Below are 18,677 nucleotides of genomic sequence, written 5' to 3'. Positions count from 1 at the left end.
ATAAACAATTTATTAAATTATCAAAAGTAATATCCTCTGATCGACTTGAACAAACTAACACAGCAACACTTTCAAAGAGTTCAAAATGTAACCATTATTAATTATTATTATATATTATTGCATTATTAATTTATTTCTTATCAGAAATAAATTAATAATGCGTTTAATCCGAACGCAGCACCTGCTCGCCGCTGAGCACGACACCTCTGGACCTTGCAACATTCTTCTGGTTCGGCATCACCGAAACTTTCGCGTACTTGGTGCAATTTGCGACGCCGGGACAGATACCGGCGGCGTGCGAACGACTCACTAACGGCACTCTAGGTAAGACAGATTCATTAAACACTAGGTAAGATAGATTAATTAATTATGCGATTAAGAACAATAATTGTGGATGCTAAACTCATTGCCAATCTCGTTCGATTCAAAAGAGTGACTTTCTTGACGTTTCTTTAGAGTTGACGAATTCACGATTCAAAAATTCATGAACCGATTTGAAATTATTTCGTTATTTTTGTTTTGTTTATTTATACCAAATATTTTTTTGTGTTTTTAACATACTATCAAGACTCGGCGGCCGTTGACCCAATACGTAATATATATGTATATATCAATAATTATTGTTGTTATATTAATAATGAGCGAGTTAGACAATTAGACGGCATTCTATGTACAGCAGCGCCATCTAGCGGCGAGTTACAATACAAAGTAGATAGTATAATATAAATCTGAAAAGTCCAAAGAAAAAAAAACAAAGTCAAAAGTGAAAAATCTTAATTCAATATAGAAGCATTACCGTAACTTTAGGATCGCCCAAGGTCCGACGACGAGCTGTGTATCGGCGTGTTGCGCTTGTGACGACATCTCTGATTTTAATTATAGAAGTAGCACGGCAAGGTGCAAACGACAGACCGTGGCGCCATCTTCACTATGTCGCATAAAACAAACATTACATTACATTAAACGATTAACTTTTTCAATTAAGATTTTCTCACACCCGATTCTTTCAATTTGCATAATATTATATAAGTGATATAAACATGAAGCTAGGTGTATATTGTGAAAATTACATTCATTGTATTTTAAATTTTAATTGAACCGGTGACCTTAGGAATCTTAATATAAATATATTTAAAAACGAAAATATTTTAAAAACAAGTTTGTTTTGTGTTCGTCTACTTAAACAAATTATTCATTTTATAAAATATATGTAATTGAATTTCACAACTAAATATGCTGTACATATACAAAATCCCTTCCTAAGACAGACGTCACAAAAGCATTGATCACGTTCAAGACGATTACCTAGAGATATTTATAGACAAGATACAGATTTCGTCGTCTCCCCTCTATGATAATGGGACCGACATAGCCTTCCCTGTTAACATGTCGAGAATTTCTCGATAAATATTGTAAGTGAATCTAATACGTTTAATGGTTATAGCACAACGGCACCTGTTTGTGTAATATTTCTCAGTTCATTCTTTTGGAACTTGTCTTATATTTAACTAGAAGATTAAACCGAAAATAGTTAATATGTGAATTAAAATAACACAAAAAAATATAAGAAGGAAAATAATGCTTTGTTTTGGAAAAAAATATGAACTCCACGGCGGGGAATCGAACCCCGGTCTCCCGCGTGACAGGCGGGGATACTTACCACTATACTACCGAGGATGTGAGAATTAAGTTGAATTTAGTCTATAGTTAAAACTGAGATATATTTATATGCAAATTTGATAAAAATTTTGAATGTTATTGATTAAACTTGTCATAAAATCTTACATATGTGTGAACACGATCCCATGTAAATCTAATCTTTTTTTTTTAATACTTATTTTTTATTTACTTAAGCTTGACTTCTGTTTGATAACACACGCGTATATTATATAAACAAAAAATATCTTAATAATACTTTTATGTGATAGTCTGTATGTTTATTACGTCGCCGCACTTGATTTACTGGGCGGGTTATTGAAAAACTTGGCACACGAATATTACAAAAAAATATTCCTTATTACTATTCTTCATAAAAAACATTAATCAAGACTGATTATTAATTCAACATATTCAATAGAATAGAAATAGAACTGATATAAGAACTTGTACGTTTACCTATGTGACAAAGCGGAAAATATATTACTGAGTTTTTTTTTTCAGGTAATCCCGTGGAACGTTTAGCTGCTTGGATAACCTCTCAGCCTTGGACGCAGCCGTGTATCGAATCCCGGTACTCTGAGCAGATCACCGCACACACGAATACCAGCTACGAGGCGCCGCAGAGTACAAGTAGGTTATTGTAAACGTTATTCTAGAAAAGCCGAGACGGCTCAGTGGTTAGAACGCGTGCATCTTAACCGATGATTTCGGGTTCAAACCTAGGCAAGCACCACTGAATTTTCATGTGCTTAATTTGTGTTTATAATTCATCTCGTGCTCGGTTGTGAAGGAAAACATCGTGAGTAAGCCTGCATGTGTCTAATTTCAACGAAATTCTGCCACACGTGTATTCCACCAACCCGCATTGGAGCAGCGTGGTGGAATATGCTCCAAACCTTCTCCTCAAAGGGAGAGGACATAGAGACTTAGAGAGGCCTAAGCCCAGCAGTGGGAAATTTACAGGCTGCTAATTCTAGAAGTAAGTTAAATTAAAGATTACTATTCTACCACCAAACAGTAATAGTGTTCCGGTTTGGTGGGTGAGTGAGCCAGTGTCACTGATGGCGCAAGGGACATAACATCTTAGCTCCCACCTCCCAAGACTGGTGGTGCATTGTTATTAATGTAAGCAATTGGAAGGTCGATGTTAGTCATCACGTCACAAATTTTAATCACTGTGAACGCAAAGTCGATGCAAAGTCGAGTTCAATTCCGATATGTGAACCCTGACTGATTCTTACTTCGCTTTTACAATTAGGTGTCATTGTATTGTTTCTATTGAGGCCATTGAGGAGAAGGTTTGAAGCCAATTCCACCACTATTCTGTAATGCGAATTGACGGATACACATAAGATAGCAGAATTTCATTGAAATGTAGGTCCCTCGAGATATTTTGCTTCACCCCTGAGCAGGAGAAGAATTATAAACACAAATTAAGCACATGGAAAATTATTGCTCCTTGTTTGGGCTTGAACACGTAAAAATGCGTTAAGATGCACGCATTCTAACCACACAGCCATACTATGAAGTATATAAATAATATAGTTGTATTTATAAGTGTATGTAAAATTGTAATAATAATAATAATACCCCCCCCAGGGGACCACCTTGTCGTGGTGGGGGGGCTTAAGGGAAGGTATGAATGGTCATCAAGAATTAAACCATATATACCCTGTTAATAAACGAAACAGGAGATACATAAATTTAATAGCCGCTAATACCTTGGCTATGCCCTTCACAACTAACGGTCCCGAACCCAAAACCCAAATGGAGATGAGTAAAAGAGAATACAATTTACGGCCGCTTCCCGGGGTTCGCCGGGGCGCATCTGGAGCCGATGCTGGATGCTACAGCATGCGAACCATCGGTGGTGAGGAGCTGAGCAGGCGGGCACTCATCAACACAAATGTTACAGCCGATCGCTGTGAGTTGAACAGGCGGACTCACAACGTAGAAGCTACAGCCGACCCCTTGGGCAACGAAACAAATACCCCTTCGACTCGCCCCCAGCATATGACCCAAGCAGAACGCGAAAAGGACTCCGATATGCTTAACGAAATAATTTCAGCTTCACCTTCACCCTTCAATTCATATGAATCACCTAGTTCATCTCCACTTTCATACCAGGTTTCTTCAAGATCAAACATAATTTCACCTATGTCTGTGGATGTTGTGCAGGAGGCACATGCCATCGAACCTACATCCGCCACAGGCACAAACCGTGCGCGTAAAAGATGGTCAGACGATATGAATAAATTCATCTGGCGCACGTACCTCATTGCCACAAAATTAAACACAAGTAAAATATACCTTGCTCATCTACACCACGAATTTTCACTAAAATTTCCTCAGATGGAGGCATCTAGACAGAGACTAGGTGACCAATGCCGAGCTATAGTCAGAAATAAATTACTTCCCCAAGAAATATTAGAACAAATAAAACAAGAAGTAACAGAGAGCCTACAACAAACCAACAACCAAGATAGAACACAAAATACTCAAACTAATTTAAGCATGCAAATACACAATAGCCACCAACAAGGTATAAGGCCGAGAAGAAGATGGACCACTGAGTATAATGAAACCATTATTAGAAACTACTACAAAATTACAGAATTAGAAGAAAATAGATCAGCTTACCGTCAACCCCTTCATCAAGCGGTAATCGCAGAACACCCCGAATTATCAGAAGTAAGTGAACAACGAATATCAGATCAGCTTCGAGTTATTTTAAATAACAAAATGATTAGTGATCAAAAACTTAAAGAAATCCGTGAAGAAATATCAAACGATCTTCGTTTGCGTCGTAACCATCTTGAAAATACTTCACAACACTTGACTATACCACAAAATGCGGCACCCGCAGAAAATAACAACCACCCACATATATCACCACAAACACAACCAATACTAGACATCTCTGCCATAGCTGAACAGGACCAAACCACTTATTATCTAGATGTGGAAAAAATTAAAAAACAATACAATATTACATTAGAAAAATTTCAAAACACCAACCCAATTAGCCGTCCCTACATACCAAAACAAAACAGCTCAAGAAAACTAGCCCAAATTATTAATGTCATTAACACCAAAATACTGCCTCAACATATTTCAGTCGAACAAGATTTTGTGACCACTCATACTCTTATTTACTGTGCTGCCTACACAGCAGCTACCTGCAACGGAACTAACATTAAGGACATAACCAGCCAACCTTGCCAACTCCAGAAAAGAGTACCCGCATGGCAAAAAAGGTTACAGAAAAAGATACAGGATCTCAGAAGAGACATCGGAAGACTCACAGAACATATTAACGGTAATAAGACAAATAGGCTTACCTTACTAGTAGAAGCGATAAAAAATAAATACAAAATACACTCTCAACATGAAGAACCTAACTCAAGTAACGAACATTTTCTTGACACCCTCAAACAAAAACTAAATGCCGCATCTAGTAGGCTAAAAAGATATTTAAATTGCACTCTTAGAAAATCACAAAACACACAGTTCTCTAATAATGAGAAAAAGTTTTATAGAATCTTGTCATCTGCCACACAACGCAACACAAGTACAAATACACAAGACATAACACCACCACCAGCCAATGCAATACATACTTTCTGGTCTAGCATATGGAGTGATCCAGTATGTCACAATACAGACGCTGCGTGGCTAGTTACAGATCACGAAGTAATTAATTCTATCGAACCTATGAATTTTGAACATATATCTGTAGAAGTGTTCATGCGAGTACTCAATAAGGCGCACAACTGGAAATCACCTGGTAGCGACCATATACACAACTATTGGTATAAAAAGTTCACATCAACCCATTCATTATTACACAAACACGTGAACAATTTCATTCAAACACCAAACTTAATGCCGCACTTCGTTACACAGGGCCTTACCTTCATGATACCAAAAGACACTGACCAACAAAATCCAGCTAAATATCGTCCAATTACTTGCCTGCAAACCATTTACAAAATACTTACAGGATGTATCACTGAACTCCTACACGAACATATTGCCGTTAACAATATTCTTGCTGAAGAACAAAAAGGATGCCGAAAAGGTAGACAAGGTTGCAAAGAACAGCTCGTAATAGACTCAGTAACAATGAAACATGCTATTTCTAAGAAAAAAAATATTAATACCATGTATATAGACTACAGGAAAGCTTTTGACTCCATACCACATAGCTGGCTTCTTTATGTATTACAACACTATAAAATTCACCCACAACTTATTTATTTCCTTGAAAACTCTATGCAAAACTGGAAAACAACTCTTAAAATCACGGGACATGCTAATACTGAAACACCTGACATCTTAATACGACGAGGAATCTTTCAAGGCGACGCCCTTAGCCCACTGTGGTTTTGTCTAGCGCTAAACCCTCTCTCCAATATGCTCCAAAAATCCAATCTCGGCTACATTATTACGACTCCACACAAAGACACCACTCTCACACACCTCATGTACATGGATGATATTAAGTTATACAGTGACACTATACAATCACTACATCACCTTGCAGACATCACCCAAACTTTCTCAAGGGACATACACATGGAATTTGGAATAGATAAGTGTAAAACATTTTCGGTCAAAAATGGAAAAATCGTCCCAAATAGCTACATCTTAGAATCAGGAAATATTATTGAACCTTTAGAAGAAGAAGCTACTTATAAATACTTAGGCTTTCAACAAGCTCGAAATATTAACCAAAAAGAAACAAAAAATAGCCTTAAAACTAAGTTCAAACATCGCCTAAATATCCTTTTCCGATCTCAACTCAACTCCCACAATTTATTTAAAGCAATCAATAGTTACGCAATCCCGGTACTTACATATTCTTTCGGCATAATTAACTGGTCCCAATGTGAGCTCCACAACCTTCAACGTATGATTAATACTACTCTAACTGCCCACCGAAAACACCATCCTAGATCTTGTGTCCAAAGAATGACTCTACCCAGAGGTGAAGGCGGACGAGGCTTAATAGATATAGTCAATCTGCATAACAAGCAAATTACATCCTTGAGACACTACTTCCATCAACGCTCAGTATACTCTCCACTTCATGAAACAGTAACACTCGCAGACAAACGCTTCACCCCACTAAACCTTAAAGACCGACACCCGCAAAAAAACGAACGGATTACTGACTTGAACGAAAAAACTGCTTTATGGAGACAGAAATCCCTTCATGGAAGACACCACCACGATTTACAGCAATCATATGTTGACAAAGCAGCGTCAAACGCTTGGCTGAGGCGTGGTGAACTGTTTCCTGAAACGGAAGCTTTTATGTTAGCGATCCAGGATCAAGTCATTGACACCCGGAACTACCAGAAACACATAATACGCACCTCTAATCTTCAATCAGATACTTGCCGACACTGTCATTCTAATCCTGAAACCATTCAACATATAACTTCTGCCTGCCGAGCCCTTGCGCAAACTGATTATAAACATCGGCACGACCAAGTGAGCGCTATTATACACCAACATCTCGCACACAAATATAATTTTATAGATAAGAAGATCCCATACTATAAATACAAACCCGATACCATACTAGAAAATAACAGATACAGGATATACTGGGATAGAACCATAATAACAGATAAAACAATACATTTCAATAGACCCGATATCACATTACATGACAAAATTAAAAAAAATGTTTATCTTATTGACATAGCTATCCCTAACACTCACAACATACAGTCGACAATTTCGGAAAAGCTTAGTAAATATCAAGACTTAGCAATAGAACTGAAACGTCAGTGGCGTGCAGACACTATCCATATTGTTCCCATAGTCATCTCATCAACTGGGGTCGTACCCAAAAGCCTACAACGCAGCCTTGACATATTACACATTCCTCATCACGCTAATCATTTACTCCAAAAGGCAGTGATCCTCAACACTTGCCGCCTCACCCGCAAGTTCCTTACGACTTCATCCATCTCAGCTGCCATTACCTAGCTCCTACTAGCGCTTGGCTACGGCCCGTGTGTGTAGGATTTAGTTACCTCATAAGAGAGAAAAAGTAAAATAACAATATAATAATAATACAATGTTTAAATATTGATAAAGGTATGTTAAGTTATATATAACTTTTCTTTTTATATAAAATGCATGTATAACTTCGATTCCCGTGAATAAGATGATGTGGATCTAATTCAGCTTGCAAGAGTTACCTAACCCAAAAACTAACAAATATTACAAGTTTAAGAAAACCTCGTAAAAGTAAACGAATCATCGGAATATCAGAATAGTTCGACAAAATAATTAATAATGCTAAAACCATATTCCGTGGAACACAGGGAGCTTCTTTAAGTCCCGGTAACTCTAAACTCGAAAGCCATTTGCATTTGAATGGCTGGTTTGTTGTTAAAGGCTTTTATGTTAATAATAAATTTAAAATAATACCTTTCCGACATTAGTAGACTAAAGTTTCGTTACGTTGGAATGAATTTACACAAAGATAAATTTTACCCGAAATGTTTGTTAAACAAATATTACAATTAATTAATAATTAAATTAATTAATTTACACATAACAATCACAAATTAGTTTGTGGTAGGGATCGTGCAAGACCGTCTGGGTGGTTACCACTCACTCGCCGTATATTCTACCGCCAAGCAGCAATACTTTGTATTTTAGTGTTCCGGTTCGAAAGGAAATTGTGTCGGCACAAGAGATTTAACATTTTAGCTTAGTGTTGACCATTTTGGGCCATTTGCCGAACTGCTATCCAACCTATACCAAAAAAATGCTTTATTTAAGGAGGCGATTTCACACTTTGAAGAGTTATTTTATAAAATGTAAGCTAGCAACGACTAGCCATAAATAATCAGTAATTATTTTAAATTAACATAATTATAATTAGTTTACATAACGAGATATTACATAAATATATATGTAAATATTGCATTGATTTATAAAATTTTACAAATTTAAATTATAATTGTAAACGAAAGTTCGTATGTTTGAATCCAGACAGCTTGCACAAACTTGTCTCAAGGTCACACGAGGAAAGCATAGACGTTGTCTCAATATACCTACTGTCCGTCTCGACTCCGTTCGGGTAAAATAAAGATTTTAATTCGTGGTTTATTTTACTAAGTAAGATATAAACACTCACCAACCAAACTTAGCTCACACTGTAGGACTGGTCCACAAATTCAAGCTTGCTCAGCGAGCAATGGAACGCGCGATGCTTTGGGTTTCTCTGGTAGATAGAATTCGAAATGAGGATATTCGATGAACTAAAGTCACCGACACAGCGCGTAGAATTAACTCACTGAAGTAGAAGGTCATGTCCACAGGCACTTTGATTGCCGATGGAGCTGACACGTGATAGAACGGAGACCACGCTTAGGCAAACTTAGTGTAGGGCGCCCTGTGGCGAGGTGGATGGACAATTTAAAAATAGTGACGGGTACGGGATGGATGCAATCTGCCCAGATCCAAGATCGGGATGGTTGGCCTTCTGTGGGAGAGGCTTTGGACCAACAGTGGACGACTAAAGGCTGTTGGTTTTTAAATAAAAATCTGTTATGTATCACAAAAAAAACCATTATTATCAAAGTTTAACGTAAAATACTATCTATATTATTTTTATATTACACGAAAAATTGAAGAAATTAATTAAGGTTTAAGAATAATCAGCACCAAAATGTACTAATGATGTTGACAGCGTCCGCCGTTGAAAGGTTGAAAGGTGCCGCGTTTCCGTAGTTATAGTTCCGAAAGGATATAAACTCACAAAATTTATATTATTGTGCTTATAATATTAGTAAAGGTACAATTCCTCTGCGTGTGATTGAATGGGCCCCTTGTAGGGATTAAATTGGACGTAACGGGTGATGCTGAGGTTAGGTTTCAAGATTTTTTTAAATAAATAAATTTATGTTTCGTTGGGACGAACAGCTTATCGTTATATATAACTAACTTTTTCTAAGTAATTAAAACTAGTACATACAATATATTTAGCGACCAGAACTGCAGCAGTTTAAAAAAAAAACAAGAATTTAAATCACTTTAAACAATTTACTAACAAACCAAAAATCTTCGAATTTATCTTAACGTAAATAAACCACCAAATGATACATATTGAAGTAAACTACTCACTCAGTTGAGCTTACAAATCCAAATAAAACACAACGAACACTTTTAAAAAAAAATTTTAATGAGTCCTAATTGTATGGAAAAGGAATCACCGAAATATATAATAATTATCTAAATAACTGTAACATTACTTACCTAATATGTGAGTGCTGTTAATCTTTGACGGTTCTTCTGAATTGATTCCATGTTTAGATATGGTAATATTTCACGCTTAATTTAATCTTGTTAATTAATTCAAAAGTGCCTACGAGAGTATCCTTGAATCAAGTTCATTTTAATCTTAACAAACTCAAGGAACTTTTAAAATTGTGATTTAAAACACACTACGCATAGTATCTACGAGTTGCGTGACAAAATCCACTCGAGGAAGGAATAATTAATAACGGATTTCCAAGGCGTTAACCATCCGCCTCCGCGCGACTAAAATAAGGGTCTACATGAACCGTTTACAGTGTAATACGTATAACTCTATTGGTTTACGGAGAGCACGCCAAAAATGGTCATAATTCACAAAAAACCTTCAATGAATTTACTCAACCTTCCTCAATCACTCCGTCGATTGGTGAAACGCGTCTGAAAATCGGTTCGTTTATTTTTGGGTTATCACGTACTTTCTGTACACATTAATTAATGTATTAATTGTTACTTCCGAATACGAGATGAAGAAATCTTAGCCATAATAATGGCTAACATTCGCTTATTGTTTTATATGTACAACGTATTATTTGTAAGTGGAAACTTAATTGGTATCTGTATTACCTTTTTTAATCATATATTTGTGTATTATGTTACTGTTTGTTTCCCAAATAAAATAAATAAATAAATAAACCCAATGGAAAGATACAAAATTATAAAATTGTCAAAACCTTCATTCGTCCCATTAAGACCTATGCGAGCCCTGTCTTTGCCCACGTCGAAGCGTCACAAATTAAACGATTACAAAATAAAGTGATACGGAACCGCTTTTTGGTATCGCCGCGAAGCTCCGCGCCAAAAAGCATAGTAATCCGTTGATAGCACAAGCACGCTTATACGAGGGGGAATGAGTGTGCTTCAGGGGAAATTGTCCGAACAGACTCAGACATCGTACGCACGAACTGAATACGAAGACGATAGCATCACTATCGCAAACGCTCCCTTCGTAGGGAAAACACTACACACCACACAGCCTTCCGCCGGCGGACACCAGATTAGTGAGGTCACGAAAACGGTCGTGACGTCGACTACAAGCAGAAGCGCTTCTGAGCCGAGGTGCGATCTTATAGGAGACAACCTCGCTGTACGCTGTAAAGGCCAGTAGGGCCAACAGAAAATATTGCACAGACGCAAAAAAATCACGGTTGTAAGTGGCATCTAATAGTTTTATTCGTAAGCACTACTGTTGTGCAGCATCATTAGGATCGCTGAATATGTGTTAAGGTTTTTTGTACAGCCCTTCAAGACTTCTATTGCTGCGGCAGAAATACTCTCGATGCGAATGGTTAAATCCATACAAAATTCTGTAACGGCTACTCATACCAAACCAAGCCTTTAAAAAGATGGTCTACGAAAATGTATATTTTGTCAACTGGCCTTTTACATACTCACCATAAGTACAAACACACATAATATAAATGTTGAAAAATAAATATAATCTCAATAATTCTTTCAGTTTTAATTAAGCGCGACTATAAATAATAATATTTGTAAACGTTACTTTTACACCTTTATTTAAATGAAAACAGTGGGAGGCCAGCCAGTAATCATACGCTATTTTTAATTATAACTTTAACTCGTAACGTGAGTTAACGATCATCTGAGAATAATTAGCAGAAGTAATTCTGTTGGAAATACTTATTTTATTGTTTTAAATTCATTCTTCAAACAGCACAAACCACCGTAAAAATATTATTATTTCGAGAAGTCTCTTGTATTGAATCCTCATTTTATAAATGTAAATCTACCAGCGATTCGAAATCTATACAAGATTATAACAAGAATAAACTACCCTTTGCATAATTATATTATATTCATTAATCATACACATTTTCTTTTCATTTATATACAGTTTTCTATAATAGTAATTCTATATTTTGTAATTATCATAAAGGGACCAAATTATAGTAGGCGCTTGCCGCCGTCTGTACGCTTAAATCTTTTAACCTACGCAACGGATTTTAATGCGGTTTTCACAAGAGGAATTGTATCCGCCTGAACCCAGGACAGGTAGCTTTTATAAAATATAGTGTAACTGTAACTAAAACTGACAGTCAGACAAAAGAAAATTATTCATGATATGATTATAAATATGAACATCAACACAAACACAGACGCACGATCGCACGTAGGGCACATGAACATACATACACCCGCAACAAACTAAATTCTTTTGCACTTGAAAAGCAAGTTTCTCCTATGCGAGTTTTATTGTAACATTTAAAGATATATTTATTACAACAACGGACATAACGTCTTAAACTATGTATGGAAGAGGATTTATACGTGTTATACCAATTATTATTAGGGACAGTGATATCAATTTTGCTTACGAATATGCACTTACAATAAAAAATAATCTCGGAAAATATTTCTTATGACCACATAGGTATAATTTGAATCAAATTTCATTAAAATATTCTATATATTGTATTTTCGTGTTCCAGTGCGTCTCTGGACGTATCAAACGTGCGTGGAGTACGGTTGGTATCAAACCACAACCAGCAGAAACCAGCCGTTCCTCTCCGCTGTTCCTCTGGGCTACTTCCATCAGATGTGCAAGGATTTCTTCTCTACAGCGTAAGTACATTTCATACACCAGTTTTACGGACAGCGCAGCGGAGGTGACTTTGATATAAATTATTCCTCTAGCGTGGATTAAGTCTTAAGAAACTTCAGCCACGCAAACCATTCTCAGGGGCCCAAATATAATACTGGTGGGCCATGAGGAAAACGTCCACGTAATTATGTACCAAACCATAGATGCTTTATGTTATTCTGTTTGGGTTTGAAGATTAAGTAAACCAATGTAACTTAAACCATGAGAAATTTAACATCTCATGTGACAGAGACGCATAGAAAGGTTTACACTTCTATACCAATACCAAATATAAAATACTATATGTCTATAGATGGAGATGACCACTTGTCATTAGGAGAGCAAATTATCCGTCTGCCTAGCCGCTGTTCATGTACTGACTTCATCAATATTATGAATGTTCTAGTCGAAGCAACTTCGCAAAAAGTAAAATTCAATGAGTGGCCAAATGTTTTGTCAACAGCTTCGACGAATCCTTATTGCGTTCGGGTATAGAACGAACGAACAACTTATTCGCTGGCTTAACGCACATGCCTGACCACGTGGTGTCAGCGGTCGGTGGTCACGACCCGTGGTCGCCGATGGGACCGAACGCAACACACGCGACGAGATCGTCGCCTGTTCACGTTGTGCCTGGCGTGTCGCATTGCAGAGCTATTAGGTATGTGAATTTTAATTATATATTCATATCTTAAAAACCAAAAGTTACCATTTAATCTATTGTTGTAACGATTTGTAATTCTTACGCCTTTTTACACTTAAAAACTTAATACGAATGTTACTGAGGAATAGTCATTCTGTTTTTTATTTTAAAAAAATCTGATGAAAATTTTCTATTATTTATGTCTTGAATCTCGCAGCCGTTCGACAGAACGTAAATTTTCTAGGGTCTAATACCTATTATAAAGACGGCAGTCACCCGTTTCTTTGTACATTTTTATATTTCTATATATATACTAACTTTATATAACAATAATTTTATTAACTCAGAGGATTAAGGTAGCTAAGTGTGGAAGCAATAGAACATATACAATTTCACATTATCAATTTCCAGAACTACTGAAAACAGCGAGACGACAGATTTGCAGAATACAAAACTCGAAATCCTGCTTTACATGGAACACTTGATGACTGGTGTCAGAGCCAGCGCCAGTGCGGCGACGCTGGCCCCCGTACTAGTGGCGGCGCTCACCAGTCTGTACATGGCACTGTAATATCACTCATTAATTTAAAATCTAATTGTACAGACTGTATAAAAGCAAGTGAAAATGCTTTAATAAATATTTAAGAAATACGTTTTTTATTCCATTACTGCTTTTACATTTTCCATTGTCTAAGATTTTTATATTTAATATTTATAATGTTTTTTTAATTTAAGAAGCGTCGACTTAGTATTTATTGATTTCTGGACAGGATATATAAATAACATGTTGTTCTTTACTGACATACTCTGTAATTAAAATGGTGGAAATAGTGAATTTCTTGCCGGTTCTTCTCGGTAGAATCTACTCTCCGAACCGGTGCCGGTGGTAGCTTTACATTTAATTCAACACTGTAAAGGGCGACTCATCACTGTTATGAGCCTTCTCGAATAAAGATTTTGATTTTATTAGTTTCTTAAGCAAAGTGTTTGAATGATCAATAGAAATTCGGATTATTGCTATTCAATTCAAAGTAACGGTAGACAGACCATTCATTGAAAATATTTATAACTTTTGCGTTGGTTAGGTGCTATCACATATCCTAATGCCAAACAGGAATATATTATACAAATGCTGTGTTCTAGATTGGTGAGACAGTTTAACTGGCACAAGGGACGTCCTAGTTCCCAAGGTCATGTAAGCGATGGTTAATATTTCTTACTGTGAAAATGTCTATGGGCGGTCTGACCACTTAGGCACTTACCTTCTCAGATGTGATTTTTTTTACTATGGAAATATAAGAGTGAGAAGAGTGAGCACTATTTATCACAATTATTCATTCACCATTGGAGATGAGATGAGGATTTCAATTTATCAATCAGTTCTAACAAGCACCTGTTCAAACTCAAGAACTTATAACTGCACAATATTATCCGGTATACCGTAACCCAATCGAAGACGGGGTAAAGATAAACAAACCGTCCTTACTAATATTATAAAGGTATGTATGGATGTTTGTTACTCTTTCATGCAAAAACTTCTGGAATTTAATGATGCTTTACGATTATATATCATACATATATAGGCATTTATAAAGATATCGTGTAAGAATACCTGACAACCGACCCCTAAAACGAAAACTAATATTTTATAGTAAGTTATTTAATATTTATATACTTCTTGATTCATATATCTTTATATATATTACAACCCTGTCGCACTTCAACACTTTCTACCCATTTAAATTTTACTTTCAAGTTACTGATATGTCGCCGCCATTTTCTCGTGAATCCATAAATAATATCTCAAATTGTACAAGATCTCGGCCAATGATCGGCGTCAAAATATCGTTTTTTCAATTAAACTTTTAAACACAACAGGCGTGATTTAACCAGAGAGTTGTAAATAGTATGGCATAGTTGAGGTATGCACTTAGAGATTTTTCTCAGTGATTCAATTGAAGAAGTTATTTTTACATGGTCTCTGTGGTTATTGGAGTATTTTCAATAGTCAGCAGATCATGCTGTGCAATTATTTTATTTTTTAGTTTTAAATACAATAAAACATGTTTTGGAAGAATTTATAATGAAAATAGATGATGATGGAATCATTCTTACAAAAAAAGTTCTTCTTGCGCTTGAGCTATAATATTTGGTTTCCAAAATTGAAAAGAGATGTATCGTCCGCATACAAGGTAAACTAACCCTGTATCCACGTACCCAAAGCTGATATATCATTCATATATATTAAAAAAAGAAGCGGTCCCAAAGTTGACCCCTGTGGGACTCCACAGACAAAAACAAAGCATCACTATGAACGTTACCAATTTTGTACTTAAATATATTTAGTTTAGGAGATTGAATTAAAAAGACAGATACAATGGCAATGTTTATTCTATGTTACATACTTAGGTACAGTGATATCTAACGTGTATAGTTTTGTTTATATACAGCTTGTTAATTATATAATTATACATTTAATATAAATTAACGTATTTTCAATACGATATACGGAAACATCAATTCCTATGATAAAAAGCTTATTCGAAAAATCACTACGCTGTTACACAAACTGTCGGAACCGGTCACCCAGCCAACCGTCGGCCGGACTGAACGTCGCCTTACCGGATGTTAATTCACTTTACTTGTTTGGTTTTTTCTTCTATATAAGTTAAACAGCTATGTATCAACTAATTACATACGTCTGTTAATATGGCATTAGCAAGGTACTAGGAATATTTAGGGCACTGTGGTACAAATATACACTTAGCGTCTATATAAAATATCGTGTCTGTTTGTACAATACGTGGAATAACAGGACGGGCCCGCGGAACATTCTTATATATAAAACGATAACATAAAAATATATTCATTTTATTTCGTGATACATTTAAAAAGATCTAAAAATAATTTCGTAGAAAAAACATTGTCAAAACTTTATTGATATTAATTTTATATAAAATTGATTTAAAAAATTAAAGTTAAAATTTTCTAAAAATAATCAAAATAAATAACATAAAAGAAACTCTATAAACCGTCCGGCGGGCCGCCATCTTACACTATATGCGTATATTATTAACAATCAAAAAATACAGAATTTTATGTATATTGTCAAATAATACTTTTTATTTCAAAATAGCGCAACATACCGACACACAGCGAGACATTATTTACACTTATTTATACACGTATATAGAAACGCAAAATGATATATTATACAAGCGATCACATCAATTTACTTATGGAATACAAAAACGAAACAAAATATTTGATTTAATACTAAAAAATATTACAAACGGTAACGTTGCGATTACTGTTACAAAATATACAATATTAGTACGAGTTTAATATTCGACGAGACATCGAAACCGTTGGGTGGTCAGGCTGGGTCGATATTGATGAAACTTCCAACAAAAATATTGATCGATTTTTGGGAAAAAATCTCGTTTTTTCGTCAAGTTTCGTTAAGCGTCATAGTTGGGTCGCGCCGGCGCAGGCGTCGCAGGGGCGGCTTGAGTCCACAGCCGGCCGGGAGATCAACCCCCATTACTCGGTTGGTCCTGTTGGCAAGCAGATTATATTTATTTTATTTAAATAAGAGGGCAGACTGACAAATGGGCCACCCAGTGGTGAGTCGATTGTCAATGAGCCATCAGTCTTGAGGTGTAAGGTGTTATGTCTCATGTGCGTGTAGTTGGAGTTTGAGTTAGTGTTTGCGTTGCAGACACAAGGGGGGTTAACCACAGGGGATGTGCCATAACATTGACTGTTTAAGAAGTGATGTATATTTATCATAGTACAGTCTTTGGTACAAGAACCATTTGCCATCAATAAGATCGTTGGTGTGTTTACCTTACACTTTCAAAAGACACTGTAATTACATCGTGATGGGGTAAGTTGAATTCTCTGTTCGCAATGTTTTGTAAGCTTATTTTAATCAATATATTTATGTATTAAAAACTTGTTTTTTTACACTTACTGCAACACATTTATTTAAAAAAATTTTAATAAAATATTTTGTTGTAAATAGCGCGTGTATTGCAATCGTACCTGTATCGACTGGTCAACGCCTTTAGGGAAGATCTCCTCGGTCATTTGAAATTCTGGAATGATACGAAACAAAAGTTAAGCTACTGTTGCAAGTATTTTTTTTAACTCTGACGGAAAAAGTGTTTCACCTCTCCGGTGGCGCGCGCAGTCGGCGCGGTCGCGCGCGGCGGCCAGCTCGGCCCGCAGCGCGCGCCGCTCGCGCTCCAGCGCCGGCAGCGCCGCCAGCAGCGCCGCCAGCGCCGCCTGCAGCCCGCACGCGTGCGCGCTCAGTCGCGCCGCCAGCGCCGCCGCCGCCGGGGAGCCCGCCGGCTCTGCGCACACGCGAACTTTATTATACACGGTGTCGGAGGTGGTCTTAACGTTATAAATAATAACAGTATATCTAAAACATACAGAATCGTAAATGATTTCCAAAATTTGTCTATAGCGATGATGGGCGAATTTGCGAATAGTGCGACGATGCGCGAGCTGCGATAAAATATGCGACATGTTAAAACAGACGTACCATAAACGGCCTCCAGCGCTGATTCGTTGGCCGACAGGTCGGTCAACATGTCGAAGGACGCGTCGGCCTCCAGGCTGTTATCGAATCTGTCCTTTGTGCGCGAGTTCTCTGGCTCGTCTGACTTTTCAGTTTGGTGATCATTCGTGTCTAAAATAAAAATAAATATTTATTTATAACTCGAGACTACAAACATAATCTTGAAGACTTGTAATATTGGCCATCGACGCGCGTGACTGACCTCCGAGTCGAGGCGCGGGCGAGGCGGGTGGGGGCGCGGGCGAGGCGGGGGTGGCGGGTGCTCTCCGGGCGCGACACGAGTCGCAGCGGCCCGCCCGAGCCGACATGGCCCCCGCCTCGCTCACGTTGAGCGCGCCGCTGAGGGCCTCCGTCAACTGGTTTGCTGCGGAGAGGGGTGAATAATTAATTGCAGTGAAATAAGCAAACGACTCGAGCAAAAAATAAAAACTTTTATCGATGCTATTATGACTATTTAAAGGATTTGTCGTTTACGTACCTTGCGCCTGCGCCGCCAGCAGCAGCTGGTGCAGGTCCGGTGACGTTTCCGTCTCGCGAGCCGTCTGCAGCTCGCCGCACACGTCTGGGGGGGGCGGAGTCATATTAACATTACACATAGACAATAGAGACGATTTTAATTATAAAATACACCGCAATACGAATGGCGAGGCATGCACGTAAGCAGCATCGGGCGGCGGAACCCACCGACGTGGCCCAGCGTGTCGGCGACGGCCAGCTCCGCCAGGTGCGCGAAGCTGTCGGGCGGCACGCCCAGCAGCTCGGCCACCACCAGGCTCTTGGCCCGCAGCGCGCGACGGATGGCCTCGTCCAGCCGCCGCAGGCGCTCTGTGGACAGCGGCGCG

The 18,677-nt window shown here is 37.5% G+C and overlaps 2 protein-coding genes and 1 non-coding gene across 3 annotated transcripts in view; 1 reads left to right on the top strand and 2 right to left on the bottom strand.

Annotated features, from left to right (window-relative positions):
- The window catches only part of LOC113391967 (putative serine protease K12H4.7), a 43,528-nt gene extending 29,630 nt beyond the window's left edge, over positions 1-13,898 (top strand). The window contains exons 7-11 of the mRNA XM_064219271.1: positions 179-324; positions 2,161-2,289; positions 12,453-12,585; positions 13,068-13,265; positions 13,659-13,898. Coding sequence (XP_064075341.1) covers positions 179-324; positions 2,161-2,289; positions 12,453-12,585; positions 13,068-13,265; positions 13,659-13,818 — 766 coding nt within the window. The 3' untranslated portion in view covers positions 13,819-13,898. The remainder of the gene's footprint in view (positions 1-178; positions 325-2,160; positions 2,290-12,452; positions 12,586-13,067; positions 13,266-13,658) is intronic.
- On the bottom strand, positions 1,606-1,677 carry Trnad-guc (transfer RNA aspartic acid (anticodon GUC)). Its single transcript has one exon. It is a non-coding gene; the product is annotated as a tRNA-Asp (tRNA).
- Positions 13,899-15,620: 1,722 nt separating the features above from the next.
- The window catches only part of LOC113392114 (rho guanine nucleotide exchange factor 11), a 175,124-nt gene continuing 172,067 nt past the window's right edge, over positions 15,621-18,677 (bottom strand). The window contains exons 31-37 of the mRNA XM_064219348.1: positions 18,520-18,660; positions 18,314-18,397; positions 18,038-18,199; positions 17,800-17,946; positions 17,423-17,605; positions 17,295-17,347; positions 15,621-16,804 (exon numbers count right to left, since the gene is read on the bottom strand). Of these exons, the coding sequence (XP_064075418.1) occupies positions 16,781-16,804; positions 17,295-17,347; positions 17,423-17,605; positions 17,800-17,946; positions 18,038-18,199; positions 18,314-18,397; positions 18,520-18,660 (794 nt within the window). The 3' untranslated portion in view covers positions 15,621-16,780. The remainder of the gene's footprint in view (positions 16,805-17,294; positions 17,348-17,422; positions 17,606-17,799; positions 17,947-18,037; positions 18,200-18,313; positions 18,398-18,519; positions 18,661-18,677) is intronic.

This window comes from Vanessa tameamea, chromosome 27 (genome assembly GCF_037043105.1).
Source record: "Vanessa tameamea isolate UH-Manoa-2023 chromosome 27, ilVanTame1 primary haplotype, whole genome shotgun sequence".
Lineage (NCBI taxonomy): Eukaryota > Metazoa > Arthropoda > Insecta > Lepidoptera > Nymphalidae > Vanessa > Vanessa tameamea.
Note: the sequence above shows the minus strand (reverse complement) of the source record. Positions and strands in the feature narration are given on the sequence as shown.